Genomic DNA, 13,901 nt, shown 5'->3' with positions numbered 1-13,901 from the left:
AACTCCAAAGATTTGATGAACAAAATGGTAAATAAAAAAAAAAAAAAAAAAAAAAAAAAAAAAAAAAAAAAAAAAAAAAAAAAAAAAAAAGGGGGGATTGTAATAGATAGAATCATGTTTGTTAACCAAATCAGGCTTTCTTAAAGGCTGGTGAAAACTTACACTGTTTCGACTCTTCACATACTTAAATCGCAGGCATCCAGCGTGTTATCTGGTGCACTTTGATACCTCAAGGCCTAAATCACAGGCATCCGGTGTGCTGTCTGGGGCACTTTGACACCTCAAGGCCTAAATTACAGGCATCTGGTGTGTTTTAACACTTCAAAGGGAAGAGCTAAGTTGTGAGTTAAGCTGAAAAGAGTCTCCCCAAGGACACTGATAAAGATGAGGAGCCTTCAGCCTCACGACCATCAGGAGGCGGGACAAGACCGACCCCCTAGCAACACGTCGCTCAGACACGGAATATACCAGGATTGACACATATACGGGAACCAGAAGAGTATATATAATCAACTACTTTCGGGAAGGGGTGCGCCGTTGGCGGAGCAAAGACTCCCCGGCCGCCCAGCGCTGTTTTGCTTGTTGCCGCTTGCTTAATAAACTAATTTGATTAATTGGACTGGTTCCTGTCAATTATTGGGCCTCAATCTATAACAGGTAGCAAAATTGGTATAGTATAAAGAGGGTTTCAAAAAAACAAGTTTCAGAAAGGTGCTCCAGAGAAAATAGTTCTGTAATGCTGTCAGCAAAACTTCAAAAAGGCGAATTCTCTCGACACATCAGCACACCAGGCATGGTAAAGAGAAGTGAAACAAGAAAATCAAAGTGTAATTTATACACTTTATTGCCAAGTGAACAATACATAGTCTCCCATGAAGGATGAAATATTGGATTTCGTATTGCCCATTCTACAATAATGTATGTGTTACATGGCCTATATTTGCTTTATGTTATCCTTAGTCTGAAATTCTGTTGCACTGAAAAAATTTTAAAAACAGAAATAGTGGAGAAGAAAGAATTCAGTAATTAAAGGTGACTTATAAAATGACTACTCTTGATAGCTAACAAAACCTGGACACTGTTGCTGTTATTGTAGAGGACAACATTGATCGTCTGAAATGTTTCTTTTTTTTTGGTGAAAGTGGAGTTTTCCAGAGGTCCCAGAGAGAGCCGTTAGACAGCAAACTGTCAATGTAGAGAAACATTAGATGTATGTAAAAGTTCATTTTGAGTTACAAATCTGTTTGCACTAGTTCAAGTTGTGATGATTGTGCCTCTTGTTACACCTATCACTTTCTACTGCAATGTATACTCTGTTTTGCTTTCTTCTACTCTGCCAAATTGTTACGATTGGGTGTCAAACATTTCCTCATAATTATTTTCCTCCACAGACTTTGGGGGAAAGTTTAGCAAAAATGTTTGGGCTAGGTTTGTACAAGTCTAAGAAAAAATATTTTGTTTTGTATGGTGTTTAATTCATATAGCTGTTTTACTGGGATGCTTTGTTGAGAACTCACTGGATTGGGCAAAGAATTTGATATTTGGAAGGACTGGAGCAGGTTATGAGCACAGGCATTTATAACTGTAAGAACATGGACCAGAACTAGAGTATCTTCTTGGCCTGTATGTTTCTGCACTTCAGCAAAGATTATGAAATTCGCTGACAAAGTGCGTCAAGTTCCCCTGTAGCAGTTGGTCCACAGGCATATATATGTACCTCCAGGTCCTGAAACCTCCTAACCCAAGTGTTCGCTTTCCAAATCACGCAACAAATGCCTCCATCTCGTTTATGGACTCTCGTTCTTCTTTTAAGTTATAGACTGTGTGAAGAAGGAAGATTAAAATATACAGCATAAGCCTATTGCTTTCTTTATGCCATTGATCTGGAGAAGCAGACAAGTCACCCTGAGGTGTATGCTGTCAGAGAGCAAACAGAAGCGAGATTTAGACATATAATACAGCAGCTCAGTTTGTTAATATATTAATATACCCTGTAATATATTCCTTGCTTAGAAGAAGATTCTCTACTTCTCTGAGGTGCTCCGTAAGGCAACAGGCAGAAAGGGTGATGCGTATGAAGGTGGCGGTGGCTAAGGTGGAGTATCTTCAAGGAGACAGCCTGGGAGAAGGTGAGGGAATAGCAATGCAGAGAGGACAGGTTGTAGAGATACAGGAGCATAAGCAACCTTCAGCTTGTTCATTGAGGACCAGATGGAAGTGTGCATGTCTACAGTGGTTTTTATGTTACGGGAAAGGCAGCTCAGCAGCTGTTTTTGTACAGTAAGCCTCCAAGTTTGTCACACTGTAAGGGTTTAGAAGCCATAACTGGTTCACTAACAGAAGACCAATAAATAGCATGTATTTGGACAATGAGCTATATACAGTCATGTTGATAAATTAACTTGAAACCACTTAGAGCATACGCTGTTAACAAATGGAGAACAGGGAAGAAGAAAGTCATCTTGGAAGAAAAACCTCCTGATTACTTCAGGGTAATTGTCAGGTGCATTGGCATAATAAAAATGTAAAATATTATTAGAGGAACAGGAATCAAACATATTGCTTTCCTACCATTTTCCACTGTTCTTTTAGAATTTCCATGAATTTGAAAGTCAGAAGCATTCTGTAGATTTTTAATGTGATTTTGGTGGAGACAGTGGTTTCTGGGGATATGCACAATATTATTCACTGGGTGTTCCTTTCTATTCTAAGTACCTGCTCCATCATCTTACTGAGCCTGCTGTTTTGACAGTGGCTTGTCAGTATTGCCATACATTTGACATACCGTGCCAAAATCTAGATTTAAGATGGAAACGTACATACTGTGCTGAATAATTGAAACAACAGCAAGGAACCATTTCTTTTTCCATGCCGTATTTTAACTCTTTTCACGTAGTGAACAGTTGTTCTGTCATTCAGGTGTATGGCATTCATGTATTTCTGTGCAAAGCATCAAGATTGGATGCCTTTCTGGAATAAAATTTTTATTCAAATACATGTAATTGGTCTTCCTTAGCAAAATATAATAGCTTGTAACGTAATGAGGGTCAAACTACATGTTCTGATAATCTCTTGTGGCCGTAAATCCTATGAATGAAGAAATGAATTCTATGAATGAATGTTATGTTGAATTTCTAGCAGTAATTTTCTAAGAGATCAAGATGCACAGTGGTAAATGGAATTAGGCACTGAGATCTTTAACAACAATTCTCCTATGGTACACTTTTATGTACTTTTTCTGCCTTGTTGTCAGAGAATTTTTATGTTAATTGACTTCAATATAACTAAATAAATACAATTCAAGCAATAATTTTCTAAATTTTGACATCTTTATATTGGTATCATATCATACTCTGGAGATAGTCCCATAAGGAACAAACTGGAGTGTATTACTTGTTTAGAGTTTGGGTTTTGGTTTTTGATTTTTTTCTATTATGTGACTGCTTAGCATAATCTGGGGCATAGAGTATGCCCATGTTTTCTTGATGAGCTCTCTAAAGTTATGGTACAGCACGTGAGCTGAGCATCCTCCTGGGAGATACTGTCCCCCAAGGAGTGAGGGACTGCACAGGATGGGAAGTCACAGAGTTCTGCTTCATTTGCAGATCCCCGGAATGGCAGAGTTGGGCACTTCAGTGCCTAACTTTCAGTGGTCCCACAGAAAATAGTGTCCAGCATACCTCTTAATATTGACAGCTTTTTCCAAATGTTGGAGACTGAAATGAAACTGGTGATATTTTCAAAGCTAAGTGTCAATGCAGAGAACAAATCTAAAATACCTGAAACACAATAAATATTAACAATATAATTTTCAATAATATATTTTTTTTTAATTTTAACTTCAATATTGTTTATTAATGAAGTTTTGCATTGTGTTTATTTTTTCTTTGCCGATAACTCCATGAATCTGTTAGTTAAGGGTCAAAGTAAGTGCCGATTAATGCTATGTAACAAAAATTTCCTCTGACAAAGGGAAATCCCCCCGCAAAGGCTTTGATAAGTCTTCTATGTAGACTATTGCCAAATAACCCGCTCTACCAATTTTAAAATTATCTATAGCATGGGATGTGCATACACGCCACTGTGTCATTGGACTGTGAAAGATAATACCTCTCCCTAAACACTTCTGCGTTCTCGTCTCCTTGGACACTCACAGTATCTGCAACAGCCCCACAGCTGCTGTTGTTGACACTTGTTTAGGTGTAGTAGAACCTCTTGTTGTTTTGCTGGTGTATTTTTTGTGTATTTTTTTTTGTATAATTGTGTGTATTTTTGTGTATAATTGCCAGTGTATTTTTCCTTCACATAGTAGTTTTAATCTCTGTTTTCTTTTCTCCTGTAATGGAGAAAGCCTGAGTGGTTTTGGTTTTTTCAAAACTGTTTTGGCAGTGCATCTTTGGCAGCATTAATTAAAGTTGTGAAAGGATCATGGGAAAGTAGTCTTGTGAAAAGCACTTAGGTGGACAGTACTTGGATTGTAAATGAATAAAACTGACCTCATTGTTTGTGTCATTATAACAGCCCGTTATACTGTGAGGTACTAACAGTTTCTCAGAACAATGTACAATACAACCGATACTAAACAGCACAGCTGTAGGGAAAATGAATCAGGACTATGCCATGAGGGATACTCATTACATTTGCCACTAGGAAAAAATACAGGCACTGTGTTTTCACTAACTTCTTTAAAGAAGCAAGTGTGTACCAACCGTAAACTGTAACTCTCAAGGAGGAAGAGATTTTACCAATTATATTCAGACTTTACAAATTACATTTCCTATCTTCAGAATAACTCATGGGAGTTATCTAAACTCTGGATTTAAATCACCTTTCTACTATTCCCACTGTCTAGGACTTGTTCATTAAGCAGATTTTTTTGTTTGTTTAATTTTATTTTTGAGAAAATAAACTATTATTTTTTTCTTTATACCAAAGAGTTTATCTCAGTCTCTTTCAAAATCCAGCCATATCTTTGATCCAAGAATGGTATAGAGTTGATTTGATTGTTTGCTTTAGAGGTTAATGCATCCAACAGGCTGTATGAAGTCTAAGGAGAAAACCGCATAGACGATAAATAGCTTGTTGCAAAACACTGGGACATTGTGCTTGATTCCTGTCTCCGTACATTAACTTCAAAATCCCTATTACTCATACAGAGCATCTTTTAAGGTTCCACGGTGGCCAGATAAAGGGCAAGGAGGAGACCCTACACATGCAATATTAGGATCTGGATTTAGTCCTAAATAACACAAAAGATTAATATTAAGCATGAATATTACTGGATTTCCACAGGCCTCCTGACCAGTAGAGTGATCATTCAAGGCTGCTGTAGAAAATTAGACACAGGGGTACATAAATTTCAAAGGTTGGTTTGACCTTCTGACCTGGCCAGATTATTTCTGCGAGGTAGTCCTTGTCAGAGGTGTGAGGATCTAGGCTGTGGGACTGCCCGTGGGTAGTCAGATTTCCCAGCAGTGTAAGCCTGAGCATTTCTAGGATGCGATGCTAATGAGTGGTGTGGTACATGTTTTACTCCTTTACTGTGAGGTTACAGTTACAAGAAGCAGATGCAGTCTTTGGAAAGTGTTCCTTACAGTCTCTCGTTCCTTTTAGCAGTCTACTGAGACTTAGGCAAACTTAGAGCAATCTACTGAGATTCTCTTTACTCAGAAAAGTAAAATATGCTTGTATTCAAATCGTGCTTTAATTTTTTTATTGTTTTAAGGATTTTTTTGGGAGTTAGATCGGTGTTCACTCATGGCTGTAGGATGTCTTGGAAGGACACAGTCCAGTTTAGTGGTTTGTTTTGGTGGGGTTTTTAACTGTTATTTTTTTGAATCACAAAATTGCTTTCTGATTCTTTTCCAAAAGCTTCCTCTAGTTTTACTCTGTCCTTCAGTCAAAAATGCAGCCTCTAGAAGCCTGCTTCTGTGTACTTGTGTTTGTGTGTCTAATTTTGGCTTTCAAGTGCTAAACTAACATCTAGTTTTTGGTGTTCTGTGAGCCATTTGTCACTGTTCCAAGTCCTTCTGCAGACAAGTTTGTTTGGTCAAATGGGCTTGCATATCAATAGTTTTCATCTTGTGGCAGTGGAAAAGACTGAAAACCGTTTTGTTAATGGTATTCAGTGACGTAATGTCTCACGAGATCAGCAAGAATTCAAGAGAGACTCTCATGTTTCCTGATGATACAGCTGGTTGTGGGAGAAGCCTGATGGTGTGCAGGACATTCAAGGCCAGGAAATGGTTAAATTATTCTGCTCTTTTATCTTCAAGATAGTCTTTGCTTTTCTTCATTATTATTTAGATGAAGCCACTTAAAAACCTGTTAAAGGATTCTGGATTTCATGTGTTGATTGTGCTTTGATCTGAAACTTTCAGAAGCGACTCCCTTTTTCTGCTGAACTGCTGAACCTCCTCGTATCATACTCAGCATGGGTTTCTTCGAGGCCGTTAGCCTAGTTTTTGGTTATGTCTTCTTCACTCCTCTCAAGTTTTTAATTAATTCATTCAATCTTGGGTGTTGAAAACATCATTATGTTATATTGTTGGGGTTTTGCTTTGGAATACAAGAAGAGCTTGTATTTTTTGATGAAAATGGAGTAGCCTTCTTCAAAGAGAATGGTAAAGTTCCTTCCCCAAAGGTGACGGGGTTGAACTCCTCAGCAGACAGAGCGGATTCTGACCCCACAGCCCTTCATGATCACAACAGGCACGTGATATCTAATCCCTGTGATACTATGTAGTATGAGAGAGGCAAGGGGAGAGAGAAGACCATTTTTTCCTTGGTCTTTCATGTGGTGTCTGACAATGTGGATGTCTGTTGAGTGTCTCTTAATAATGCCTGCTGTGCTAAGCTCTCATGAGTGTATTTAAGACATTGGAGTGTCCGCTTTCCACACCAGGATTGAGGGTAGGTCAGCCGTGGCAGGACTGGAGCAGGCTGGGCAGACCTGTAGGTGCACCTACAGGAAACTTTAGAGCCACAGGAGCAAAGAGCCTGTGGACATAATCTGCTACCACATCAAATACTGATCCAGGCTTGAAAGATCACAGTTTTCAATTTCCAGGTAAAATTCTACTTAAGTCCTTTCAGTCCAGCTCTAACCCATGGCTTTTTGTTTCCCATGAGTGCCAAAAGTTTATGTCTCAGTCTCCCTCCTGAACCGTAGCCATGTTAATTTCAGAAGAATGGAAATCTCTGCATGTAGTCAAATGGGAAATCAGAGAAAAAATAAATATATCAGAATTACAGGAGAATGTATACAGTGAATGAAAATAATGAATAATAGCTGCAAAACTTTAAGAAAACCAAAGCTGGAAGTTGGTGACAGTGAAGCAATAGAGAAAATATAGCAAAATAGTGCAGACAAAAATTATTGAAGAGACTATTTGGCTTGCATTAACCTTGTCAATCAGGCTCTATTACTTTACACTATAGGTAAAACCAGTAAATAGCAGTTCTTGTTAAATATCAGCACTGGGTGAATGAATTTAATTTATTGTAGAGGATATATTCTCCACTGTACAATTTTAGATTTAAATTACAAACCTCACATTGGAGCTCTGTTGCATTTGAACACGAAGAGCAGCTGTATTGGGAAAAGCACCAAATTGAATGTGTCTCCCCTTAATACGTTGGATATGTGGACTCTTATTTACATTAACTTATAAATTGCCTAGATATAGTAATGTGCAGATATTGTGGGAGTGTCCTCAGAATGAATCTTGAACAGCCCTCTAATCCAGGCCAGTTTTACATCTCAGGGTTGTACATGCAGTAGAAAGGGTCTGTAATTGCAGGACATAGCAATGTTCAAATAAAATGGAACTAAGTGAAAGAGAACTCTTGTACCTAACAAAGAGATAGTCAAGGAGGGAGCTTATAGAAGTCTCTAAACTCACAAAGGATACAGAGAAAGTGAATAGAGTACAGCTATGCAAAGCCTGAAGCCAGAAAATTAAATTAACAGAGCAATTTTAAAGCAAAATTACCTATTTACTGTTATTGGTGGGTAAAAAAGGTGTGTAACTCATTGTTTCCAGAATGATGTAGATGCCAAAATCTTGTCTGGGTTCAGAAAGTGTTTAGACTAATTCATGGAAGAAAACTCTGTAAAGGGCTCTTCAGTGCAAAGGTACAAGTTGTGATCACAAGTCTTTAAGCCACAGTTTGCTGGAAAACCAGAGGGTATGTTGGAAAAGAGTGACCGAATACTTGCTGTTCTTTCCATTTTTGCCCTCCATTTGCTACTGCCAAGGCAGGTGTCAGACTGCATGGATTATTAGTTAGAACCACTCAGCCATTGTCATGCTGCTGTTGGTCTTTTCTCATTAACTCTTCTTTATAGTTATCAGTCCAATATATTATGGAGGAAACACCAGCAAAAGTAGAAAATCTCTTAGCTCTACAAGTTATGCATAGCTTCACTTACTTGCATAGCAAGTCCTACTGCCTTGCTTAAAACCTATTTGTTTGTCCTATTCATTCTGCATTAAATTTAGAGATCAGGTGAGCTTATAGAGGAGGAGATTCCCACGGTCTCTTCCATGACTTTTCTACACAACTTAAATTTTGAGACTGAGATTACAGACACTCAAGCAGGTCACTGGTATGTAAAATCAAGCTGTCCTGATTTTTAAATATTGCAAAAGCACGATTCACTCTCTAATAGAAATTTAGGATACCTCAGAAAGAATTGTTTTACCTCTTGACTAATCTAACTTTATCACACATTGAAAAGCTTATCTTCCGATGAAGAGACTGCTTTCAACTACACAGCTTGCTCATTTGTACACAGGTACTACGGTGCAATTTGCTCCAGGTTTAGGTCTCAAGCTTCACTCTCTATGTGTCTGTAGCCTTAATTATCCCACAAAATGACTTTGAAATCCCTAGGGGAAAGCTTCCTATCCAAAGCAATGTTTAGTTTTTATTTATAGCTGTAAGAGCAAAAATGAGCCTATGGAACGTGAGTAGACACAAATTCCTGACCACACATCTCCAAAAGAGGTTGAGCAGCAATTATGTTCTGTATTTTGCCCTTTGAAACAGCACTGGCTTTTTCTTTAGTTCATTTATCTAATTTAAGTTTTTCAGGTCAGGAATAGGTTTGATGTTAGCTTAATAGCAATAGGGCTCATTCATCCCCCGTGATGTTTTGTTTTTCTTGGTATTGCCTTCTCTTTCTGCTATGTCATCTGTGTGCTTATATGTCTTTTGCTTTCTCTTTCCACTATGTCATCTACATGCTTATATATCGTAAGCTTCAGTTCCCCACGATATCTATTTATTGTCTGAAATGGTACTTTCTCAAATCTTCCTTCAAATTGCATCATGACCTCTTCCCTGCCCTTAGGACACTGTCCTTTGAATGTATTCACTGGATCGAGAGCAAGTTCCTGCAGACTTTACGTTACCCCTGTGCTACCTCTTCTTGTATCCAGTCTGCTCTGTTGATTTATAACAGCTTTTTAATGCAATTCATGTACTTTTCTTTGAGCTTCCCAAGCAACTATCCGGACACAACTCTGTGGGTTGATAGTGAGGACTTATTTGTGCACTCCTTGGGCTTTTTGAAGCCTAACTTCGCGTATAGCATATGTTTGGGTGTTACTGAAAGTACACAGAGCATGGAGATGTTTGATGCAGAACTTCTAGTGGTTTGGCTCAAAGAAAAGTACAGTGAATACATTCAAAGGGCAGTGTCATGAAGGAAAACTCTTGATAATGGTCATTTGCAATTAGCTCTCACAGTTTCTCTCACTTGTTCAAAGAAAACCAAGTGTTAAAAGAAGAAACAGCAGCTGATTTGCTTGTCTGACATTTCGTTTGCTAATTGTAACTGTCTCTGCCCTCTCACAAAAATAGTATGACAGTATGTACAACAGTGAAGAGACTGTTTGCTGGTGACTCACACCAATATCAGTTACGTGTCAATACATATGTAATACTGCAAGTGGTGCATGGTTTTAAGAAGTAAGCAAGAAAATAAATGGATAATTCACTTTGCCTCTTGTTTGTCTCCCTAGTAATATTTATGTTCTGGTTACAAGAATTTAAGAGCTTAATTGTTTTATATTTGATTTAAAATTCATCAATTTTATAAGTAAATATTTGAAGTTAGGCATGCTTTAACTCTATTGCTTTTCTTCTATCAAGGATCATAAATAAACAACAGGATTAGTAATGTGGTACAATTCTGTTTGGGTCCTCTTCATACCTGAATATGAAAATAATAACAAACAAGATAAAATTACTATTCTAATTATATAAGCTATATCAATAACAGGTTTTCATAAATAAAATGATCATGCAGTGTAAGATACTAGCCTGCTGAATCTATGTCATTGACCAAACAACTCTTCAGTTGAGTCCTCTGAACAAATCTAGGCCGAAATTTTAGAAACATTTTGCATCATGATCCAGAGAGGGACTTCAGCGTCGTGTCATTCAAGATTACAGGGGTATTGAAAAGCAAGAAACTTCAGGTGGTCTTTTTGCATATTTAGCAATTACAGTTTAAGGATCTGTGAAATGAAAATTTGTTATGTACAGTTGCAGTAATGCCTATGTTGAATACTTTGTGAATTCTACTAGCTAGTAGAGTGAACTCTACTAGCACTCAGAATCTGAAAAGTACCCGGATTCTTTAGTTATCTTTCAGGAAGAGAGTATATAATTTAAAAATTAGTAAATATAATTAACTTGCAGGGCTGGCCTTAATTTTTAAGGGGAGCTGATTGGCAACTCTCTGTTAAAGTGTTTGTTTTTTTTTTCAATTATGGTTATGGGAAAACTTTTTTTTTCTCAGTACACTGGCTCAATTTTGTCAATTTTTTCCACTTTGTTCAGAAAACCTGTGACAAAAAATCCTTTTGAATTTAACTAGCTCAGAATGTTATTTTTTAAAAAACTGGTAAGTCCGTTATTTTTGAGCTCAGTTGCAGCTCAAGTTCTCATTGCTCCTAGGCATCAATGATCCTAAAGAACCTGAACCCTTTGTGTTGCAGTGGAGGTTTCCCTTATCAGGGAAGGAAGCGATCTCTGCATGAAGCTATGTAGGAATCGCAGCCAGTCACAGCTGGGGACATCTTTAGGGTTCATGACAGTTAGGGGATACAGGCAGGTTGGAGATAGCTTCAGTGAAGAAAGATTATTTATTTAGTAAAACAACTTCTGAGAATGAGTATTAGTCTTTCTCCTGTAACACTTCTCCCAAAGAAATTTTGAAGCAGATGAAAAACCTATTATTTATTAATTGATCTCTTCACTCTGCACCAAAGCTACTTTGTGGTGACAATTTTGTGCATGTTCCCCGGCAGTATGTGTCTATAATTAACCTCAGCCCCATCGCAATATGAGTGAAGAGGTTGTTTTTTTCTGCTCTCAAAGGAGTCACATCGGAAAGGAACTTGGAAGGTGATGATATGTCATCTGTTCCCTAGCAGGATTTACAAATACTGACCATGTTAGAATCCATAAGGAATAGATCTTTTCTCTAGTCATTAAAATGTGTGTCTTTGTGGGATAAATGAATCTATATGTTTTGTCAAAGGTACAGAAACTGCTATATTTAATTTGACAGTACTGACATCCTGTGCTGGATGGGGCTACATGAAGGTGAAAAAAGTCCATTATTAAAGAATTTTCTCAAAAGCTTTGAGTGTCTTTTCCCCCAAACAAGGTGTATTTTCTGTTCTTAAGCAGAATAAATGTTGTCTGTTATGTGTTAGAATTTTCTCCCAACCACCACCTTTCACATAATAAGAGCATGAGGAATCCTCTATGGTCTGCTAAGCCCAGTAGTGTCTCAGATGCTATTTAAAGACCTAGAATATGAGGCCTGGCTGCCTTTTGCAGTCCATTCCCTTTGTATTTCTCCAGTATCCAAAGTCAATGTATTAGGGATGTTGGTCAGTATACCGCTGCCTAGTCATTTTAGTATCCATATATAGACCCATTCCCGCAAATTCATCCAACTTCTTTCTGAACCTGCTGACACTGTCTGTCTCCACAACCAGGATCTTCTTTTAGCAAGATGTAGAATTGCTCCGCCTCTTGTGTATAGAAGAAATAGCTTCATTTATTGTGCTTTTAAATCTCTTATTAGTCTCAAAAAGCATCCCTACTTCTAGTATTATAAAAATTTGTTAATAGCAGTTCAACATCATGTTGGATATATGGGTAGGGTAAAATTTTGTACAGCAACAAAATTGTTGTAAATGTTCATTATTCTGTATTATTTTTCATTGTATTATAAGGGAAAAAATGAGCCTTTGTTGTGTTGTTTGTGGGACTGGTACCGAACAGAGCATCTCATTGTGCCATCTGCAGTCCCAATAAATCTTTTTCCTGGCTGTTTAACTACTTCAGAAGCCAGAATTTTTTTCCAAAGCAGACATGATAAATATATTTATGTTGTAATTATAATTAAGGAGTTAAAGTTATGTTCACTTTAATTGTAGTTTAACTTCTCTATTGCTCATTTTCCTATTGTGAATCAAGCTTTAAAATAGAAAATTTAGTTTCTAGGTAGAATATAATGTTTCAAAGGGCAGACACATTTAGAGGGAGAAAATCTGCTTCGTTCACATATTACATAGGTTGTCAGAAAAATCAGATGGAGAATGGAAATTAAATGATGAACAGGAGATTAAGGCTATGGATTCACAGTAGCAGGGAAGGCTCTATTTTAAGGGAGAGATCGTTCCCCTTTTAGACCATGAGGCATCACTGTGGCAACATACCAGCTGTTTACAAAGCAAATTATTAGTGACCAAGTATTCAATATATTTGACATTGCAGTTTGTAGTCTGGAAATGAGGAGAAGATGACACTGAGCGCTTGGTTCTCTTCAAAAACATTGGATAGCCATCTCTGTTATTGATTCTTCACTTCCTTTTTGTTACAAGGGAAATAATTGAGTATGCCTAAAAATAAAAGATAAGCAGTGAAAAATTGATTTATTTCCTCTTTTGTACTTCTAAATATGTATGAAGATTTGTATTTTAATTTTGGTCACATATGTGGCAATACTTGTCACTTCTAACGATAGCAAATCTTATGTGTCTGGTTTGAGTCACTTTAACCCAAAGCCCTTTTGCCTGACTTTTTGGGATCAAATACACGTGGGCTGGAACTTAACAGCTTTACAAATATTTGCTGACTTTGCATGTTGCAATGGACATCACTTTTCTGTTCATGTCTGTGAATCTGTGTGCTGAAAATTGTAATGCTCTCTTATTACAGCTTCTGCAAACAAGACAAGTTGCCCATTACGTTCCAGTCCTGTGTGATCACGAAGGAGTGCCAGGTGTCAGAGTGGTCGGAATGGACCCCCTGCTCCAAAACCTGCTTTGACATGACAACCCCTAAAGGGAATCGTACAAGATCACGGACCATTAAACAGCTCCCTATTGGCAGTGAAAGTGAATGCCCGCAATTAGAAGAAACAGAGCAGTGTGTTTCTCAAGGAGATGGTGTGGCACCGTGCATTACGTGAGTTGGTTCATTTCAGTTCTCCCTATACTAAAATGAAGAATTTCAATTAAGCGTACAGGGCTGGTGACGGAATATCAATCAAATGATTATTAAAGAAATAATAGGTTTGGTTTGGTTTTTTTTTTCAGTGCCTTGCTTATTTAGTGCTCTTCTTAAAAGCCTGAAGCCTGCAAGTAGATGCTATTATAGTGAAATCACTTCCTCCTCTAAATACAGGAAAAATAACAAATACATATTTTTTCATTAGTGTTAACTTTTAAAGAGATCATTTCTGTGTATGCAGGTTCAGTTAAGACAAAAGTAAATTAATTGTGTTAATTTGTTGGTGATCTTTCCCCTACATAACATTTCCGCCAGAATCATTGCTTTCTGAAGTACTTGTCTGTTTGCAGATAAAA

The 13,901-nt window shown here is 37.5% G+C and overlaps 1 protein-coding gene across 1 annotated transcript in view; it reads left to right on the top strand.

Annotated features, from left to right (window-relative positions):
- The window catches only part of THSD7A (thrombospondin type 1 domain containing 7A), a 327,266-nt gene that overhangs the window by 199,859 nt on the left and 113,506 nt on the right, over nt 1-13,901 (top strand). The window contains exon 12 of the mRNA XM_074574765.1: nt 13,252-13,500. Within this exon, the coding sequence (XP_074430866.1) occupies nt 13,252-13,500 (249 nt within the window). The remainder of the gene's footprint in view (nt 1-13,251; nt 13,501-13,901) is intronic.

The sequence above is a fragment of the Larus michahellis genome, chromosome 2 (genome assembly GCF_964199755.1).
Source record: "Larus michahellis chromosome 2, bLarMic1.1, whole genome shotgun sequence".
In the NCBI taxonomy this organism is placed as follows: Eukaryota; Metazoa; Chordata; class Aves; order Charadriiformes; family Laridae; genus Larus; species Larus michahellis.
The sequence above is the reverse complement of the archived record's forward strand: the minus strand, read 5'-3'. Positions and strand labels throughout refer to the sequence as shown.